The 18,938-nt window shown below is 39.9% G+C and overlaps 1 protein-coding gene across 1 annotated transcript; it reads right to left on the bottom strand.

Annotated features, from left to right (window-relative positions):
- Positions 1-12,316, bottom strand: LOC139161438 (aquaporin-4-like). Its single transcript, XM_070740556.1, has 5 exons — positions 12,187-12,316; positions 10,460-10,816; positions 5,826-5,993; positions 1,767-1,847; positions 1-1,155 (listed from the first exon to the last, which is right to left on the bottom strand). Exons 1-5 carry the CDS (start codon positions 12,199-12,201, stop codon positions 946-948), a joined length of 831 nt encoding a protein of 276 aa, XP_070596657.1. The 5' UTR covers positions 12,202-12,316; the 3' UTR covers positions 1-945.
- Positions 12,317-18,938: the final 6,622 nt, after the last annotated feature.

Raw genomic sequence — 18,938 nt, 5'->3', positions numbered from 1 at the left:
CCGACTGTTCATCCCCCTCCTCTGCGCTGTCATCCTCCTCCGGGCATGGAGCCAGCAGAGACACAGCTGGTCCCTGAGCAGCCTCAGGCTGAATCACAACATTGTCTAAGGTCATGCAATAAATTAAGAGCAGAGTTTGAAACAGAAGGCATGAGGCTTCGTTTCCAGTCCTTTCTCTCAGATTATTATATCTGTCTTTAGAAAAGAAACTGTAACCAATTTTTCCTTAGATCTTCTCTACCTCTATCTTCCTAGATCATGATATCAGCATTTTTTGGGGGTGGGGGGCATCTGGACTTTCTAAGGCATACCATGAGCACCCCCATAAAACCTCTGCCATCACAGGAGCGATCAAGGACAAAATACTCAACTACTGGGCAGTAGAACTCTTGCTAGGCCTCCCCAAATCGGGAAGCCTTGCCAACAGACCTTACACGTATCCCTTTTTCTTGGCAGGCAAATTTACTTCCACTGGGCTCTTATGCTGCAACCATTTTTAGTCTCTAAGAATACTTCTGAGATATTTGCGGGATTTACATAAGCTTTCCATTTACATGTGTTTTAAAGTAAGTGTATCTAAAAGCAGTCAGGTCGGTATGGAGACCGATGGTGGAAAAGTGGAAAAGGAGGAGTCACCAAATATAATTAAGCCAACGAGCATTACACACTAGATCTTATCTAAAAACAATGAGAATCTAGGAATCCTGGCTTCTATCCTTCTCTGGATTACTCTATTTGATCCTATTTAGGTTGTAAACTGAACAGAATCAGAATTCTGGTAGGGTCATGATGGCAGCACTGTGCTTTAAGAGCACCAACCTCAAAACACTTAATGCCAGTACAGATATAAATACATATATATGAAGTTGCATAAGGTAGAAGGAAGCTGGAAGCTGAACAGAGGCTTTACAAGAAGACAAAGAGATGGGGAATTGCTGTAGCTTCCTACTCCAAGCCATGTTCTTCCTTGTCAGATGATTTAGCCTGAGCAGCAGCAGAGAGTGAAGACCGAGAAATGCTGGCTGCCTCCACAATCTCAATGTCGCGACAGGTCAGGCAGGCAACAAGCTTTTCCCGTGAAGCACTGTCAGCAAAGAAGAATTCATAGGATACTCCAGCCAGAACAGCACCCAGAATAGGGCCAAGCCAATACACCTGGAAAGTGAATATGAGAGATCATGTGAGAGCCATGATGTAGTTTCTGAAGCAGTATATATCAGCCCTTGGAAGAGTGGGAGAAGATCACATAATATCCAACAGCTTGGCAAGGAGGTGTTTGTAAAGAATCCCATCAAGGCTCAAACAACATACTGGTAAGCATAAGGGAAGACTAGTAGAGAGAGAAAGAGAGTGAGAGAGGCAGGGAAACTCATATTGGAGGTGGGGAAATACCCAACACTGGCTGAAACTGGTAAAGATGGGGAGTGTAAGGTAAACCTAAATGCTATTTAAAAATGGGAATATGTGTTTATTCTCCAGCATGTTTTGGGTAGCTTATATTAATACCTTGAAAATTCAATACAGCAGCAGAAAAATACTTTAAAAGTTCCAAGTTATAGATTTAAATGCTGAATATGATCATCCATTCAAGGTCGTCCTAAATCGGAACTTCCAGCAAGCTATCTGGCAGGAAAAAGGAGACTTTCTCTTGGATAGGCAATCTAGAGACAACTATAAAATTGACACTTTCCCTCCAGGACACCCAAGAAATGGAAAATCTCAGTCTATTCTCTAAAGATGTCCTCTCCATTACAGTAACCACTCACCCAATGATGTTCCCAGAATCCTGTGATGACAGCTGGACCTAAAGATCGGGCTGGATTCATACTGCCTCCAGAGAAAGTACCCTAGGAAATATAAGTTTGATACAAGCTGCAATGGTGTTTCTTTTTTTCCCTTTATGATAATCTTTATTTTTTTAGTTAAAAACAAACAACATAAAAAACAAGGTATACAAAAAACCATGAAATATAAACAAAATAAAAACTAACCACTTTTTCAGCTATTTCATTTCTAGATATATTTACACTTCACAACATTACTTCTTCTAGCTTTACCTATACACACACAAACACACATATCTATACTTATCTACACATATTTTCATTAAATTTGTTGATCACATTTTTACAATTTTTCCTATTTGTTTATTTAACTTGTTTGTATTATCTCTTCTAATTTCTAGCCACTTGTAAATGTTTTCCCATACGGTTAAAAAAAATCTCTTTCTTGTTTGTTTTGCAATTCATAAGTAAGCCTGGCCATTTCAGCACAATCCATTAGTTTATTACTTATCATGTTATCTGACGGGAGGTTTTGATCTTTCCAGTTATGACCATATGCCAATCTCGCCGCAGTTAATACATGGACAATAAAGCAGTATTTTGGTTTAGTATAATGTTATCTAATTATTCCTAAGAAACATATTTGTGTCATTTCCAAAAACCATGCAGGATTGTTCTATGAGTTTTTTCCTATTTCTTTATTTTTTTTAAAGGTCATCTTTTTAGCTTTTGCTGGAGCATTGGCTGAGCTTCAGGACTATTTACTGTTCCTGAAATTCTTGGCCAGAACAAGGTTGGGGTACTGGTGAAGGTGATAGCGTAGGAAACAGGAGACTACAAATTCTAATTCCACCTTTGACATGAAAGCCAGCTGGGTGACGTCAGGCCAATCACACTCAGGCTAACCCATCTCACAGGGTTGTTCTGGAGGAAATAGGAGCTAAGAATATTTGGTATGTTCTCTACCCTTTTATATGCAAGAAAGGTGGAATAAAATAACAATAGCAACAAAACCAATATTCCAGAAAAGAACCACAAAGTTCAGTAAAGAGTATGACCTTGCCAGAGATAGGGAAGAACCATTAACCAAGAATAAAACGAGGCCAAGGCAAGAACTACAGTATTTCTTGATCTAATCTACCTTTTAAGACTGGCTGTATTACACATTGTAATTTTTAATAGGCGGAAGGAATTTATTAAATACATAGGTAGTAATCGTATTAATGGCATTTTTCAATTAACCTGTAATTAAATTTAAACAAGTTTAGGGTTTGCCCTGAGGAAATCCATTTCTTCGCCTTTGCCAACTATATTTGGAAAGTTCACCTCAAGATTAGGTGTGGCATATAGGCTCCAAAATGCTGCACAATCGTATAAACCCTCAAATTTTATATATTTTCATGCATTTTCCCCGATTTGTAATATTCAGTCTGTTGACATTTTGAGCATTTCTAAGGTATTGATGTCAGGCTCTGTCCAAGAACGCCACAGAGCAATCCAGCCACAGTTCAGTTCTTTATTTGCTTATATACGGTATACAGAATCTTGTCATAGTAACCTTTATTACTATCACCCTGATGGAGATATCCTGGGAGATTTGGGAGGTGGCTGTCTTAACTCTTCCTCTGTCTCCTATCCAGCTCTGGGCTGGGGTGTCTCTTGTCTTGGACTGTGCTTCCTCCTTCCTGAGAAACTGACACTTCACGGCAATTCATCAAATCAGTTCCCCCTTTGAAGGGACCATCCCTCACATTTAATTATTTATTTTAGTTTTCTGTGGCGCTGTTAGCTCCAAGAGCTCAAGGCAGTATTCTGCACTCCTTCCTCCTGCTTTTTCCTACCACAGCATATTTTTTACAGTCAAGTTTGGAGCGGTTAATATTAAGTTTGAATCTGTTGCATGCTCTTGTGTTGTTGCGGTTGAAGGTGAAGTAGTCGTTGACCGGAAGGACATTGCAGCATATGATCTTGTGGGCAATACTTAGATCGTGTTTTAGGCGCCGCAATTCTAAGCTTTCAAGACCTAGGATAGTTAGTCTGTTTTCGTAAGGTATTCTGTTTCGAGTGGAGGAGTGAAAGACTCTTCTGGTGAAATATCTTTGGACGTTTTCGATAGTGTTGATGTCTGAAATGTGGTGTGGGTTCCAGACAGATGAGCTGTATTCGAGGATGGGTCTGGCATAAGTTTTGTAGGCTCTAGTCAGTAGTGTGAGATTGCCAGAGCAGAAGCTACGTAGGATCAGGTTAACAACTCTGGAAGCCTTTTTGGCGATATAGTTGCAGTGGGCTTTAGCACTTAGGTCATTTGATATTAGTATTCCAAGGTCTTTTACTGAATGTGGGTTGGCTGTGAGGGTTTGTTTATTCAGTTCATATATGAGGTTTGGATTCTTTTTGCCGATGTGGAGGGTAGAGCATTTGTTGGTTGATTCACACTTAATATTAACCGCTCCAAACTTGACTGTAAAAAATATGACTTTAACAATCGAGTCGTCGACACGTGGAACTCATTACCGGACTCGATAGTGTCTACTCCCAACCCCCAACATTTCTCCCTTAGACTCTCCACGATTGACCTCTCCAGGTTCCTAAGAGGCCAGTAAGGGGCGTACATAAGTGCACTGATGTGCCTAACGTCCCCTGTCCAATTACCTTTCCTTTTCTCATATATCCTATATATTCTCTCCCTCTCATCCACTCCTCTTCTTTTTTACTTACTATCCCTATATATACATTTCATTCCATACGTATTGTATATTGGACAAAGAATAAATAAATAAATAAATAAATAAATAGAATGAGGGAGGGGAAGATAGAGGGAGAGGGGGAGAAGGGGAGGGGGGAAGAGAGAGGCTTTAACTTATCATTAATTTTAAGGAGGAGCTTTGGTGGCCAAAGTGAACTAGAATTAGAATTATCCTGGTTCTAGCCTGTAACAGTCTGTGGGAATGACCTTGGGGGACAGGAGGGAGACTGGATAATTATCGTGTAACAGGAGGTTTTTTTAAGGAGAAGGGATACTTCCAGTCTTGCAAGATCCTGTTAATGTAACCTTACGAGGAAGAAACAGCTAGTACCTCTGGTTACACTTCTTGTCTGGACTATCTCACCAGGCTAATATAGCCTAACACTGTGGGAGAGGATCATTTTTAATTATTGTTACAGTTAAAGGCCAGCCATTTAAGATAGCTTGCTAAAATATCCAGATAATAAAGCACCACACAGTATAACACCTAGGAATGTAAAAAGTAATAGGGAATTATATGCTACAGTTGCTGAGAGATTGATGGATTACTGTTTTGCCACTGACTGTTCATTATCTATCGCTGCGCAAAACTGCTATGCAAAAGTTTACAACCGTAGAAGTAGCAGGAGGTGGCATGTCCCCGGGTAGTTTAATGGGCAAAATAGGTTTACTGTTTAGATCTCTATAAAATTTACAATATAGCAAGACATGCTCAACTGGTTTGACCAGCCATGAAGGGCAGATGTGCTCCTGGTAGGGATTCCTATTAAAGTTGCCTTCCAGCTGCGTGGATGAAAGTAAGTTAAATTAAGCCTGAGAAAAAGCTCTGTGATAGGCATTTTCCAAGTGGCAAGATATCTTGGTAGGCTGCAGATTCAGATTTAGAATATTAAAACACTCAAAAAAATCTTAACACCTACAGAAGTAGGTTCAATCCATTTTGTTGCTTTGCCTTCCAGGATTTTCTCTTTAAGAATCATTCCAGTTTTGTTACTATCCATGGACAGAAGAAAAAAAAAACCAAACAAAAAAAAACTGTGGATAAAAGCTGTAATTGCACTTTTTACAAAGGAATCCACTTACAGAGGATGAGCTCCACTGAACAAAAACGAAGCTGTAGACCAGGATTAAAGATCACCAGCTGAACACAAATAATCTAACTTAATTAACCTCAATTAAAATAAACCTTAATTAAAATTTGCTACATGGAAGATATTGGGGGGGGGGAGAGATCTGAAGCTCTGGTATCAGGAAATTGGGTGCACTTTGGAGCATTTATTTGACAGGACTCTTACCGCAGCCAGAGCTCCTGCTATCACAGAGAAACCAATAGCCAGGATCCCAGCAGGCTCCCCTAGTTCACTCCTCCGATGATCTTCTACAGCAAAAATGGTGAGAGCCAGCTGGAAAGTGGAAAACAGCTCCATCCCCAGAGCTTGTCCAGCATTCCCCTCAGTGCTGACCTAAAAGGAAGAAGGGTTCAAAAAAGGAAGGGTTCAAAAAATGTGGGTGGAGATCTTCTGCAAGTCATTCAAGGACTTGACATATTAACCTGTGTAAGTTTTTACTGTCCCATAAAATATTTTGCAGCCCAAATGCTAACTGTTGAAACTATGCACAGGCTACTTGGATGCAACACTATATATCCTGGAACAGTTAACATTTTTTTGGCTTGGGTGCATGGAATAGTGTGCACACACATGCCAATACCCATAATGCAATGCCCTCCCACACACACATGCGAAGAGGCTTCACTGAAGTCTCTGGACTTCCAGTAGGCCCTTTGGGCTGTTTTTCACTGTCCCCAGGGTTCAGGAAAGCCACCTGAAGCCTGGAGAGCGTGAAAAATGGCCCAAAAGAAGACTGAAAATCAGCTGGCCAATGCACATATGTGCATTGGAGCTGTCATAGGGCAACACTTTGCGTGCCCTCAAATATGACTCGACGTGCTACCTGTGGCATGCATGCCATAGGTTCACCATCACTGTCCTGGAAGAAAGCAGTGGCAAGCTATTTTCACACTGTTGCTAAGAAGTCTCTGAATTCAGCAGAAATCAGAGACAGTTACTTGTTTTATTCATTCATTCATTCATTCATTCATTCATTCATTCATTCATTCATTCATTTATTGGATTTGTATGCCGCCCCTCTCCGCAGACTCGGGGCGGCTAACAACAATGATAAAAAACAACATGTAACAATCCAATTTAATAAAACAACTAAAAACCCTTATTATAAACACCAAACATACACACAAACATACCATACATAACTTGTAATGGCCTAGGGGAAGGAATATCCTAACTTCCCCATGCCTGGCGACAAAGGTGGGTCTTGAGTAATTTGCGAAAGACAAGGAGGGTGGGGGCCATTCTAATCTCTGGGGGGAGTTGATTCCAGAGGGCTGGGGCCGCCACAGAGAAGACTCTTCCCCTGGGGCCCATCAAACAACATTGTTTGGTCGACGGGACCCGGAGAAGGCCAACTCTGTGCGACCTTATCGGCCGCTGGGATTCATGTGATAGAAAGCGGTTCCGGATGTATTCTTGCCCAATGCCATGTAGGGCTTTAAAGGTCATTACCAACACTTTGAATTGTGACCAGAAACCGATCGGCAACCAGTGCAGGCCACGGAGTGTTGCAGAAACGTTAACCTAAAATATATTAGAGACCTTACGATTAAAAAAAATATTGTATTTTTAATTTGTTTTTATTAGTAATAATAATTTTTAATTTTGCTATATTTAAAGAACTAGTGTAATCAAAATGATTCAGATATTAACTGATGAGATCTAAAATGAATAGGCTGGCACAGGTAATGTTTGATGTAAAAACTCTAAATGACAATCAAAAACATGATATGGGAAATATGTAATTAAATTCATACAAATACGTTTGGCCCTTATTTTGTCATTATCATATTTTTTATTTTTTATTTTATTTTCCTTCTGAGCATGTGCAGAAATCGAGTTTCCGGCACTGTGCATGCGATCACTATCTTGTCTTTGCCTTTTTATTTATTTCCCCCCCAGATTTTTCAGCACTGCACATGCACACACATTATTATTATTATTATTATTATTATTATTATTATTATTATTTATTGGATTTGTATGCCGCCCCTCTCCGCAGACTCGGGGCGGCTAACAAAAGTAACAAAACAGTATAATCCAATACTAAAAACAGTTAAAACCCATTATATAAAAAACCAAACATACATACAGACATACCACGCATAAAATTTTAAAGGCCTAGGGGGAAAGTGTATCTCAGTTCCCCCATGCCTGATGGCAGAGGTGGGTTTTAAGCAGCTTACGAAAGGCAAGGAGGGTGGGAGCAATTCTAATCTCTGGGGGGAGTTGGTTCCAGAGGGCCACAGAGAAGGTTGACAATGTTTGGTTGACGGGACCCGGAGAAGACCCACTCTGTGGGACCTAACTGGTCGCTGGGATTCGTGCAGCAGAAGACGGTCCCTGAGGTAATCTGGTCCGGTGCCATGAAGGGCTTTATAGGTCATAACCAACACTTTGAATTGTGACTGGAAACTGATCGGCAACCAATGCAGACCGCGGAGTGTTGGTGTAACATGGGCATATTTGGGGAAGCCCATGATTGCTCTCGCAGCTGCATTCTGCACGATCTGAAGTTTCCGAACACTTTTCAAAGGTAGCCCCATGTAGAGAGCGTTACAGTAGTCGAGCCTTGAGGTGATGAGGGCATGAGTGACTGTGAGCAATGACTCCTGGTCCAAATAGGTCTGCAACTGGTGCACCAGGCGAACCTGGGCAAACGCCCCCCTCGCCACAGCTGAAAGGTGTTTCTCTAATGTGAGCTGTGGATCGAGGAGGACGCCCAAGTTGCGAACCCTCTCTGAGGGGGTTAATGAATTTCCCACCAGGTTAATGGACGGACAGATGGAATTGTCCTTGGGAGGCAAGACCCACAGCCACTCCGTCTTGTCTGGGTTGAGTTTGAGTTTGTTGACACCCATCCAGGCCCCAACAGCCTCCTGGCACCGGCACATCACTTCCACTGCTTCGTTGACTGGACATGGAGTGGAGATGTATAACTGGTATCATCGGCATATTGATGATACCTCACCCCATGCCCTTGTATGATCTCACCCAGCGGTTTCATGTAGATATTAAATAGCAGGGGGGAGAGGACCGACCCCTGAGGTACCCCACAAGGGAGAGACCTACAGGTCGACCTCTGACCCCCCACTAACACTGACTGTGACCGACCGGAGAGGTAGGAGGAGAACCACTGAAGAACAGTGCCTCCCACTCCCAACCCCTCCAGCCGGCGCAGAAGGATACCATGGTCGATGGTCGACGTCCACAAGGTGTACCCACATGGCGCATAAGGAAGTGAGCCAGCAGCAAGGTAAGTTAGAATCCACCCCTGAACAGGGCTAAGATCCTCTGGGACTTCCAGATCCTGGCAAAGAGGCAGGTACTGGCCTATCAATCAAAAACTCTGGTAGAAGACAAAGAACAGAAGATGGTGGTGGTGGTGATGGATGTAGTGGTGCCAAGAGAGAACTAGAAGAAGAAGAAGGAGTATGAGAAGCTGGACAAGTACCAGGACCCAAAGGAGCTCTGGAGAGGATGCGGAAAGTAAAGGCCAAAATGGTCCCCAACGGTGGTAGGAACACTTGGATCTGTGACTCCTAAATTGGAAGAGTGACTCCAACAGATTCCAAGAACAACATCAGAGCTCTCTGTCCAGAACAATGCAGTGCCATGAGCAGCTTCCTTGAGTTATATAAATAGACTGGATAAAAATGTAAAATTAAATACATTTCTACCCTTTGGGACAGCCAATTACTTTGCACTTTGATGCAGAGGAGAAGAACAAGAAGGCAAGAGTCTATGGAGAGGGGCAGCATACAAATCCAATAAATAAATAAATAGATAGTTGAAAGTTTATACAATGACCATCCCAGCCCATGAGAATGAAGTTAGGAAGCAACAAAGAGTAAAACAATTCACAAATGTTATGTATAGTTAGCAAAATCAGGCTTCCCAAGTAGATTTTCTAGGAATCAAAGAACTTTTGGTACCTGGTGAATAGCAGCTAAGGTAGTGGATTAGAACCTGCGAACCACAAATTCAAGTCCATCCTCAGGTGCAAAAATGTGCTGAATAACTGGGATCAGTTACTCTCTTACATCACTCTATTTCAGAGGTAGGCAAAGTTGGCTCTTCCATGACATGTGGACTTCAACTCCCAGAATTCCTGAGCTAGCATGATTGGCTCAGGAATTCTGGGAGTTGAAGTCCACAAGTCATAGAAGAGCCAACTTTGCCTACCCCTGCCCTATTTTATAAGGTTTTAGCTGAGGGAATGGAGGAAAGAGATCCTACTTTAAGGAAATAAACCTAATAAAGAACTGACAAGAGTAGCATGCTTTGACATAGTGAAGGAAGGTGACGTCTTCAGCTCCATTTTTCTTTAGTCAGTGATAGTGATATTGAACCAGGTTAATTCAATTCAGTTCAATTTATACGATTTATAAGCCTTCTCTACTAAGGTATTTAGTAGAGAAGTAGTACTGTAGGCTCCTGACATAGAGCACTGGGACATGTAATGCAGTTTCATTTTTGGTTAAAAAATGAGTCTGCGGAGAGGGGCGGCATACAAATCTAATAAATAATAATAATAATCATTATCATCATCATTATTATTATTATTATTATTATTAATTCCATCTCTTGGAATGCCTTACAGCAGGGGTTGCCAACCTCTGGGCCATGGCTTGTTGGGAAGCAGGTTAAGCAAGTGTCAGGTGAGTTTGTGAAGCTCAATTTGTACAAGCAGTGTATGTGCGTGCAAAACCTTCACCACCACCACCCTACCACTACAACCATGTCTTACAGTAAGGGAGATCATTGGGAAGAGAAAGAAAGAGAAGTAGCTGGCTTACCTTTGTGACCAATTGCCCAATGGCTGAGCTGGGTAACATGAGATAAAAAAAGCCTGATGCTAAGATGGCACCCAGACACTGGGCTAGAATATAGCTTGAGGCATGCAGAGCATCCAGTTTACGAGTGCACAGGAAGGCCATAGTGAGTGCAGGGTTGACTTGCGCACCACTGATCTTACCAAAGCAGTGCGCCAAACTGATAGCTACCAGTCCTGCAGCAAGGGCTGGTTGGATTGAAGTAGGCAGCACATCTTTAGGACCAGCCTGGGATGAGGCACCCAGCACTATCCAGACAAAGATAAGGGTGCCTGTAGCTTCTGCCAATAGGCTACACCAGAACTGGCGGCTCTGCAGTTCCTGCATTGGAAGGAACAAGGAAAAAGGTAAGATACAACTTGACAAAAAAGATTGATAGGTTGTTGAGATATGCCACTAAAACCACCCAGAAATACAGTGAGATACATTTCTTCCAAAGGAATACCTATGATCGAACAGATTCAAATAGATTTTTTAAAAAAATATTGTGATTTCTTTCTCATGTGGAGATCTGGTCCAGCAAGGTAGGTGCCCTCTGGATCCTGTCCATTAAAGAAAAACATTCTGACAGGACCTCAGGAGATGCCCTTATTCTACACAATTCCTACCCTCTGGAATGAGCTCTCTTCAGAGATTCATGAGGCTCTCACCCTTATGTCATATGGCAAATATCTAAGGACCTGGTTATTATCCCAGACTTTGAGGATAGGATGAATATGGGACTTTCTTTTTGCTGTCTTCTGTTTCATTGATTTAAATTGTTTTGCTTTGTTTTGGTATTGTGCTATTTTGGTTGTTTGCATTTTCTGTATTGGTTTTATAGTTCTACAGGATTGTGTCAGAATGGGCAGACAGATAAATAAATAATAAAATAAAATAAATAACCAATATAACAGGATAACAATCCAATGATTATTAGGAGAGACCTTGGAAATTTAGTCCAAACCTCTGCTCCAGCGCCAAGCATCATATCTAACATTGAAACAGGAATGTTATATTATCTATCAGTGGCTCCTTCTCTCAATTGTCATCAATCCAATCTTTCAAAGGAAGCATTCTCTACAGAAACTCTGATTGAGAATCAGAATACCTCTTGGCTATTCTAATTCTGCATAGCAGAAGTAAACCCTCTAAAAACCAATATTTCCCCAGCTTAGTGGCCACTGTCCAAAGATCATCCTTTTGAAGAAGCCAATCGTATTACAGAAAGCTGCAAAATCTTTTAAATGGCCATATTCTTTTAATATCTTTGTAATTGGCTCAGCAGATTAAAAATTAACAAAATAAAATGAAAATACACTTTGAAATACCATAGCTAGTATAGAAATATTCTGATTAATAAAACTTAAACAGCTGTTTTTAAAATGTTTGCCAACTTTTTAAAATTTAACTTAATTGAACTTGTTCTAACTAATGGAAAAGATTGTGCTTGGAGGTAGGGAGAAAACATACAAACAAGAAACCTGCTAGGAAGAAAAGAACTGTCCTTAGAAAGAATTCAGAAAAATAGTGAGTAGATTTATGAACAAATACATTTTATAGAAAAAAGCCAGGCGGGGGCAAAATATAAAATGAGACTGGTCCAATTTGTTTGCTGAGAAATCTGTCTATGAGGTTACCAGGAATCAAGGTAAACTTGACAGAGTCTTCATCATTACAGTATCTCAACCTTTAAAGAGGGATCGCCTTACCTCCCTGATGCCCATGGTGTCGTCCGTCCAAGTCTGATCTGAGCGACAGAAAGTGCATTGCTGCTGTCATCTAGTGGTTGACCAAACACTGTCCGCTTCCCACATTACCTGCGTTCTTCTCATTTCTTGTTATCAGCTAAAATCTAAAAGGTGAAGCAGGAAAGAAAAAGTTCTCAAGGAGCGATCCAGTGATCGGAAGGAAGGACTTAATACTGGAGTTTCTGAGAAACTCAAGACATTTCAATAACCTGTTTTTCTTTGAAACCGTATCATCAACTTACTCTACATCTTTGATGCAGTTTCACCAATCAATAACCTAGAATTACCCTCATCTTTTCCCTTTCCAGCTTCTGGAGTAAAAGAGAGAAATCACTTGGGACAAAAATGTTAGAAATAATAAATACATACATGAATAAATAAATAAATAAAAAGCAAGCTGCCAGGATGTCTGAGTAATGAGCCTCTGGCACATCTCAATAGTAAAAGTGCCAAGGCAACGGGCTCTTTGAACTTCATCAGGAAGTCATTTGAAAGGGGGTTGTCACAGTTACCAGTGTTCCAACCTGGAGTTTATTTTCGTATGATCAAAGGAGGCTCCAATCTTATTTCAATGAATTTACATGGAAAATAATTGTGTTCAATTTATTTAAGAGAGGAGAAAATCTACATTAATCAATTACGGTAAATATGATGCAGGGTTTCCAGCAGTGATAGCATAAGAAGCATGTCTAACCAAAAATGCCCAGTAGGAAGTGAGCAATGTATAGTATCTTTTGTTTGTTTGTTTGAATTCAAGTTTAAATGCAGCCTATTTGCATCCCCAGAGAGTGCAGAAAAAGAAAGTCGAACTGATAATAGTGAAGCCATCTCAGCTGACACACCTAGAATTGTAATTTCCTGCCTTGAAATACTCCAGAACATCCACCTTCTATATACATTCATATAGCATCCACTTTCGCTCTGAGCTTTTGTAGCAATTAACCATGTACTGTAATGCTTTTTCTTGGCAGCATTCTGTTCTCATTTTTACTACCTAATTTCAATATTCATGTTTTGTTCCTTGCTCATTCAAGAAGTTCCAAATGTTAATTTGCATCAATTCTTGTTCTTGGCTGTCTTATGTTATCAGCCAATGCAAGCCTTTCTTCTTTGACATTTTCGTTGACTTGAAGTAAACCTCTTTCTCCATTCCTGGTGTAATCTATCAATATTGCTACGGGGGTGAAGGAAGAGGAAGAAGCTTGCGTGTAAGCTGTAGGCGACAATCAATGATGTTCTGTAGTTCTGCTTTTCTGACCTCTCCTTTAACAGGCCCTCCTTGGGAATTTATCTGACTATTGATTGATCCCACTAGGTGGATAGTTCAGTGTCCTGAATATGGACTTAATCCCATTAATTGAGCATCTCAGTCTAGTGGGTCAGAACAAACATGATTGTCACATAGGGCCTAGATATAGATGATAGATTTCATGGTATGTTAATACCATGCTAAGAGTCAGACCATTCTATTCATTAGTTTCTCAGAAATTGGACTAATAGTAATAGTAAGGTATCATATTGATTTCTTTTAAAAGTGAATATTTATTCTTTAATGGTCTAGTGCAGGGGACCTGTATGTGGGCTATGGCCTACTAATGGGCTGCAAGGTGTTTGCAACTAGGCCAAGGAAAAAGCCAGTAGCGTGAGTAGTAGGCATGCACGCACATAACTTGTGCAAATGGAGCTCCGCGTGCCATTCACACAGAATTATTATTATTATTATTATTATTATTATTATTATTATTATTATTATTAATTAGATTTGTATGCCGCCCCTCTCCGTAGACTCAGGGCGGCTCACAGCAATAATAAAAACAATGTACAACCAATCTAATATTTAAAAATATCTAAAAACCCCTTATTTAAATAGCAAGACATACACACAAAAATACTATGCATAAACTATATAGGCCTGTGGGAGATGTCTCAATTCCCCCATGCCTGACGGCAGAGATAAGTTTTAAGGAGTTTACGAAAGGCAAGGAGGGTGGGGGTAATCCTAATCTCCATGGGGAGCTGGTTCCAGGGGGGTCGGGGCCGCCACAGAGAAGGCTCTTCCCCTGGGTCCTGCCAGACGACATTGTTTAGTCGACAGGACCCGGAGAAGGCCAACTCTGTGGGACCTAACTGGTCGCTGGGATTCGTGCGGCAGAAGGCGGTCCCGGAGATATTCTGGTCCGCTGCCATGAAGGGCTTTATAGGTCATAACCAACACTTTGAATTGTGACCGTGCTGTCCCCTCTCAGTCCAGAAATGTTGGAGAACAGTGGTCTAGTGCAAAGTTAATTGGGTTTTAAGGTGTCATTTTGTTGGTGGTTGTCACATGAATGGCAGGTCTCATACTTTCTCGTACATATCTCTCCTTATTTCAGGTCCTTATCCCAGGCCAATAAACACACTTTTAAGCTCATAAGAAGCAGCTTCAATTCTGATGTGTGACTAATATTTTTTTTCCATAGATCTATTATAAAGTGAAGTTAGAATTAGGCAGCTATACACAGAATATAAAATAATCTCATATCATTAGCCAACCTCCCAAAATTATTTTTTCAACCACTTGAATTTACATATCCTGATCTTCAATCTCTTCAAGCTGTAGCATTATATCATTTTATATAGTTTTAATTGGTATTGAATCAGATGAATTAGTGTCTTCATCTTTTCCGAAACAAGGTTGGAATTGTGGAAAAGATAACCAAGCAGTGAATCAATGAACACTTAGAAGCAAACAAAGTAATACCAAAAGCCAACATGGGTTTGTCAAAAACAGATTGTGCCAGACTAATCTTATTGCATTCTTTGACAAAGTGATAAAATCAGTGGACCAGAAAAATGCTGTCGATTTAATTTACTTGGACTTCGGTAAGGCATTTGATAAAGTAGACCATAACCTACTACCAGATAAAGTTGAAAAATGTGGGTTAGAGAGCAACACCACCAGATGGATTCAAAATTAACTAACCAAACACACTCAACACCTAGTGCTCAAGGAAACTGCATCTACATGGAGGGAAGTATCATATTTTTCGGATTATAAGATGCACCTTAGTTTTTAGGGAGGAAAATAGGGGAAAGAATTTGCTTACCAAGTATTCATCTGGCTAGCGTCCTTAGTCTGGTCAGCTTCAGCATATTATTTTATCCCCTGGTTAGGACTTTAAAAAACCTTTATTCAGAGAGAGTAACAATGAAAGAGCTTGCAAGCCTGTAAGAGCTGAGAACATCATTAGCACCTGAAAAGAAACATATGGAGCAAGTAGAGTAATGGGAAAAACCCTGCAAAGGGCTTGGAAAACATTCTTTGCAGAGAGTAACAATGAAAGAGCTTGCAAACTGGTAAGAGCTGGTAACATTGTTAGTACCTGGTTACAGCTGAAAAGAAACATTTGGCGCAAGTAAAGCAATGAAACCCCCCCGAAAGAAAGGGTTTGGAAAACATTCTTCCCAGAGAATAACAATGAAAGAGCTTGCAAGCAGGTAAGAGCTGGGAACATCGTTAGGGCCTGGTTAGGACTGGAAAGAAACATTTGGAGCAAGTTAGACCAATGAGGGAAAAAACCCTGCAAAGACTTAGGGCTTGGAAAACATTCTTCGCAGAGAGTAACAATGAAAGAGCTCGCAAAGTAAGAGCTGGGAAGATTGTTAGCAGCTAGTTAGGACTGGGGCAGGGGAGCTACATTCAGAGTATAAGACGCATCCAAATAATCAGTTTCTTTTGGGGAAGAAAAAGGTACGTCTTATACTCCGAAAAATACGGTATGTAGTAGAGTCTCTGTTTTAGGCCCAGTACTCTTCAATATGTTCATCAATTTACTTGGACGAAGGGATAGATGGGGAACTCTTCAAATTTACAGATGACACCAAACTGGCAGGAATAGCCAACTGTCCAGAAAATAGGCTCAAGATACAGAAGGATCTTGACAGACCTAAACACTGGATGCTAACAAACAAAATGAAATTCAATGGTGAAAAAAGTAAGGTTCTACATTTAGGCAATAAAAACAAAATGCACAGATAGAATATATGGGGTACCTGCTCAACAGTAGTAACTGTAAGAGGGATGTTGGAGTCCTAGTAGACAACCATTTAAATATGAGCTAGCAATGTGCAACAGCTGCCAAAAATGCCAACACAGTTCTAGGCTGCATTAAGAGGAATAGAATCAAGATCACATGAAGTGTTAATACCACTATATAATGCCCTGGTAAGGCCACACTTGGAATATAGCATTCAGTTTTGGTCAACATGAGGTAAAAAGGATGTTGAGACTCCAGAAAGAGTGCGGAGAAGAGCCACAAAGATGATTAGGGGACAGCAGGCTAAACCATGGTCCCTTCTAATATTAGTTCTCAGTTTATTTCTATAAGTGTGCCATCATATCCTGAACTCATTTCAGTGTGTTAAAGGGGGACAGTTGTCATAATTATCTCTGCTCTGTGCTTTAGTTTCAGGGGCCATAATTGTTCATTTTTGTTCTGTTGCTGACAAGCCTCTGTTTGCCTGTTCATTGTGTTGTTTCTGGTAAAGAACAGTATCCAATCCCTTTTGAAATGCATCATAATGTAGGTAGTATTTTGGAACAGGGACATTACAGACCTAACCTCTCTGCTGTAGGTCTGATTGTCCCCACTAAATAATCTGTTTTATCAGTTGGTATATAGTAGTAGCTCTTCGATTGCCAAATGGAAAGAGAAATTTGGCAAGAAATTATTCATTCCATAAAGCACAATACAGTACTCCAATTCTATTGGTAGCATATTCCAAAATGCTTCAAATTGATTTTATTTATGTAGAGTACTTATTTATAATGGAGGTTTTAATACTATTAATAATCAAGACTAAGCAATTCAGCAACATAAAAAGCATTGGAAGAATAAAATAGAGCCTCGGTGGTGCAGTGGTTAGAGTGCAGTACAGTACTGCAACTACTTCTGCTGATCACTGAATGCCTGCAGTTTCAAATCTCAGTAGGTTCTAGGTAGGTTCAAGGTTGGTTCAAATAGGTTCAAGGTTGACTCAGCCTTCCATCCTTCCAAGGTCGGTAAAATGAAGCCCCAATATTGGACGCAATATGCTTACTCTCTGTAAACTGCTTAGAGAGGGCTGTGAAGCAGCATATACCGTATATACTCGAGTATAAGCCGAGTTTTTCAGCCCAAAAAATGGGCTGAAAAACACAGCCTCGGCTTATACTCGGGTCATTGACAAAGTCACCACACGAGGGCGCCATTGCTTGAGCCAGAGCGAGGAGGCACCAGCTTTTGTCCCCTCTGGCACGCCGTAGTTCCTCTCCCTGCCTCAAGCAAATGAGGCAGCCATTTGCTCCAACCCAGAGGGGGAAAAAGCAATGGTGAGTAACTATTCTTTGCTCTCTCTGCATTGTCCTTAGTTGGATTAAAAAGGCCCCCTGCTGTCAGATTCTCCTCCCCCTCCTTTGAAAGGATTTAAACTGTTTAAAAATGGTATTTTGTGGTAGTTGCTGTCCTTGCTTGGATAGGATCTAATAATGTGTTATGAGGCAGAGCTAGACAGGAATTCTTTTTCTATCTGTCTATCTTTCTATCTATCTATTTTTCTATCTATCTATCTATCTATCTATCTGTATCTATTTCTATCTATCTATCTATCTATCTATCTATCTATCTATCTATCTATCTATCTATTTTTCTATCTGTCTGTCTGTCTATCTATCTTTCTATCTATATCTATCTGTCTATCTATCTATCTATCTATCTATCTATCATCTATCTATCTATCTATCTATCTATCTATCTGTATCTATTTCTATCTATCTATTTTTCTATCTTTCTATCTATCTATTTTTCTATCTATCTATTTTTCTTTCTTTCTATCTATCTATCTATCTATCTATCTGTATCTATTTCTATCTATCTATCTATCTATCTATTTTTCTATCTGTCTGTGTGTCTGTCTATCTGTCTATCTATCTTTCTATCTATATCTATCTATCTATCTGTATCTATTTCTATCTATCTATCTATCTATCTATCTATCTATCTATCTATCTATCTATCTATCTATTTTTCTGTCTGTCTGTCTGTCTATCTATCTTTCTATCTATATCTATCTATCTATCTATCTATCTATCTATCTATCTATCTATCTATCTATTTGGTTTTCTATGCTGATAACCTCACAGCAGCTAATGCTGAAGCTCTTCTTTGGATACACTTATTTATTTGTTTGTTTGTTTGTTTGTTTATTTATTTAATTGAATTTGTATGCAATCCCTCTCCAAGGACTCAGGGTGGCTCACAGCATATATAAAAACAGAACAATAATGTAAATCCAATTAATGATGAGAAGGAATCCAGTTTTGAAGGATTTTAATTGTTAGGTTTTAGCTTTGTTCCTGATCGAGCTACTTTTTTTACTTTTTAATTTATTGTTAATATTGTTAATTTGTTTACCCTCTTTTAAATTTACAGAGCTAGTTTACTGGTTTTCTTTAAAATAAATATTCTAAAACATGTCTCAATTAATGTAATTTTATTGTTTTCCATTTTTATAAGTTACCAGTAGCCACTGCATTTTCTAACCTCGGCTTATACTCGGGTCAATACGTTTTCCCAGTTTTTGTGGCAAAAATTGGTGCCTCGGCTTATACTCGGGTCGGCTTATACTCGAGTATATACGGTAAGTCTAAATGCTATTGCTAATGCTAATAATCATGCAAATCATAATATTTAATA

This window comes from Erythrolamprus reginae, chromosome 2, assembly GCF_031021105.1.
Source record: "Erythrolamprus reginae isolate rEryReg1 chromosome 2, rEryReg1.hap1, whole genome shotgun sequence".
In the NCBI taxonomy this organism is placed as follows: Eukaryota; Metazoa; Chordata; class Lepidosauria; order Squamata; family Dipsadidae; genus Erythrolamprus; species Erythrolamprus reginae.
This window is presented reverse-complemented; position numbering and strand designations above follow the sequence as displayed.

Coding starts and splice junctions, on each gene's coding strand:
- LOC139161438 (XM_070740556.1), bottom strand. Junction 5,994..10,459: donor TTGGGCAATTGGTCACAAAG/GTAAGCCAGCTA, acceptor TCTTCCTTTTAG/GTCAGCACTGAGGGGAATGC. Junction 1,156..1,766: donor GATTCTGGGAACATCATTGG/GTGAGTGGTTAC, acceptor TTCACTTTCCAG/GTGTATTGGCTTGGCCCTAT.